At 47.1% G+C, this 1,702-nt stretch overlaps 1 protein-coding gene across 1 annotated transcript in view; it reads left to right on the forward strand.

The window, feature by feature from the left end:
- The window catches only part of ubr2 (ubiquitin protein ligase E3 component n-recognin 2), a 22,521-nt gene that overhangs the window by 8,842 nt on the left and 11,977 nt on the right, over positions 1-1,702 (forward strand). Inside the window, exons 12-15 of the mRNA XM_087174347.1 lie at positions 12-175; positions 428-527; positions 711-839; positions 1,409-1,592. Coding sequence (XP_087030473.1) covers positions 12-175; positions 428-527; positions 711-839; positions 1,409-1,592 — 577 coding nt within the window. The remainder of the gene's footprint in view (positions 1-11; positions 176-427; positions 528-710; positions 840-1,408; positions 1,593-1,702) is intronic.

The raw sequence follows: 1,702 nt of genomic DNA on the forward strand, positions 1-1,702 counted from the left end.
GTGCGCTGCAGGCCCGGATGCTGATGGTGGAGGAGAACCTGATGACCACCATCATCAGGACGTTTGTGGATCACCTCCGTCACAGAGACCTGCAGGGGCGCTTCCAGTTCGACCGCTACACGGCCCAACAGGCCTTCAAGTTCGGACGAGTCCAGAGCCTCATAGGAGACCTCAAGTGAGGACCAGTTAAACACCAGTTATACACCAGTTATAGACCAGTTATGCACCAGTTATACACCAGTTATAGACCAGTTATAGACCAGTTATAGACCAGTTATAGACCAGTTATGCACCAGTTATACACCAGTTATAGACCAGTTAAACACCAGTTATACACCAGTTATAGACCAGTTATAGACCAGTTATAGACCAGTTATACACCAGTTCTCCACCAGTTCTCCCAGTTGAAGCAGTTCTGTGTTTACAGGTACGTCCTGATCAGTCGTCCCTCTGAGTGGAGCGATCAGCTCAGACTGAAGTTTCTAGAAGGTCTCGACGCTTTTCTGGAGCTGCTCAAGTGTATGCAGGTAAAGAGATACACACCTGAGGTTCACCTGGACAGCTACAACCTGTCTCTGCTCCATGGACCTGTCTCTCTCCCTCTCTCTCTCCCTGTCTGTCTGCCTCTGATCTATCGACCTGTCTTTTCTCTGATCTGTGGACCTGTCTCTCTCTGTCTGTCTGTCTGTCTGTCTGTCTGTCTGTCTCAGGGCATGGACCCGGTGGTGAGACAGGTGGGGCAGCACATAGAGATGGAGCCTGAGTGGGAGGCAGCGTTCACTCTGCAGATGAAACTGACTCACATCATCTCCATGATCCAGGAGTGGTGCTCCGCTGACGTGAGTCTACACACAAAGCTACACAACACACATACGCCAACAACACGATGTGACGGACATTATTGATTAGTGACTGATGTTTCAGTGGTGACTTCACTTTCAGTTAGACTGAAACTAAGCGAGCGAACACTCGACAACACAGACCAGACGTCAGGGAAAAAAGTTCATAGTAAAAAATCCAGATCAGACAGACGCGGGTGAAAACATAGATCTTACCAATATTAGAGTAGGAACAATTAATTGATTGGTTGATTGGCAGGAGATTAATCTGCATTTTGATAATTAAAATTCAATTATTCAGGTTTTTATTAACCTATAAAGCAAAGATTCTCTGTTCCAGCTGAAAACGTGAATATTTTCAGGTTTTCTTGGTCTTTAAAAGGTCAAATGACACTTTTCACTGTCGATCAATAACTGATCAATAATAAAATAATGGAGAGATGAGTTGATAATCATTATTTATGTTATTATCACTAGCAGCTTTCTGACAGCTAACCTCGGTTTCTGTGTGTGTGTGTGTGTGTGTGTGTGTGTGTGTGTGTGTGTGTGTGTGTGTGTGTGTGTGTCAGGAGCGCGTGTTGATCGAGGCCTACAGGAAGTGTCTGAGCGCGCTCAGTCACTGCCACAGCGGCCTCCCAGACGGCGAGCAGCCAATCAGCTTGAGCCTGGCTGGTCACTCTGTGGAGACGTTCAGGTACCAGGTGTCTCAGGACAAAGTGTCCATACACCTGCCGGTCTGCAGGCTGCTGGCAGGTAAACACACACTGACACACACTCTGGTTTTTATAAACTACATTTTTGTGGCAGATTTTATTTGTAGCGTTTCAGACAGGTGACATTAAGCTGACCCCCCCCCCCCCCCC

Source organism: Seriola lalandi, unplaced genomic scaffold (assembly GCF_002814215.2).
Source record: "Seriola lalandi dorsalis isolate HSWRI2012SDOR001 ecotype SW California unplaced genomic scaffold, Sedor1 jcf7180002054342, whole genome shotgun sequence".
In the NCBI taxonomy this organism is placed as follows: Eukaryota; Metazoa; Chordata; class Actinopteri; order Carangiformes; family Carangidae; genus Seriola; species Seriola lalandi.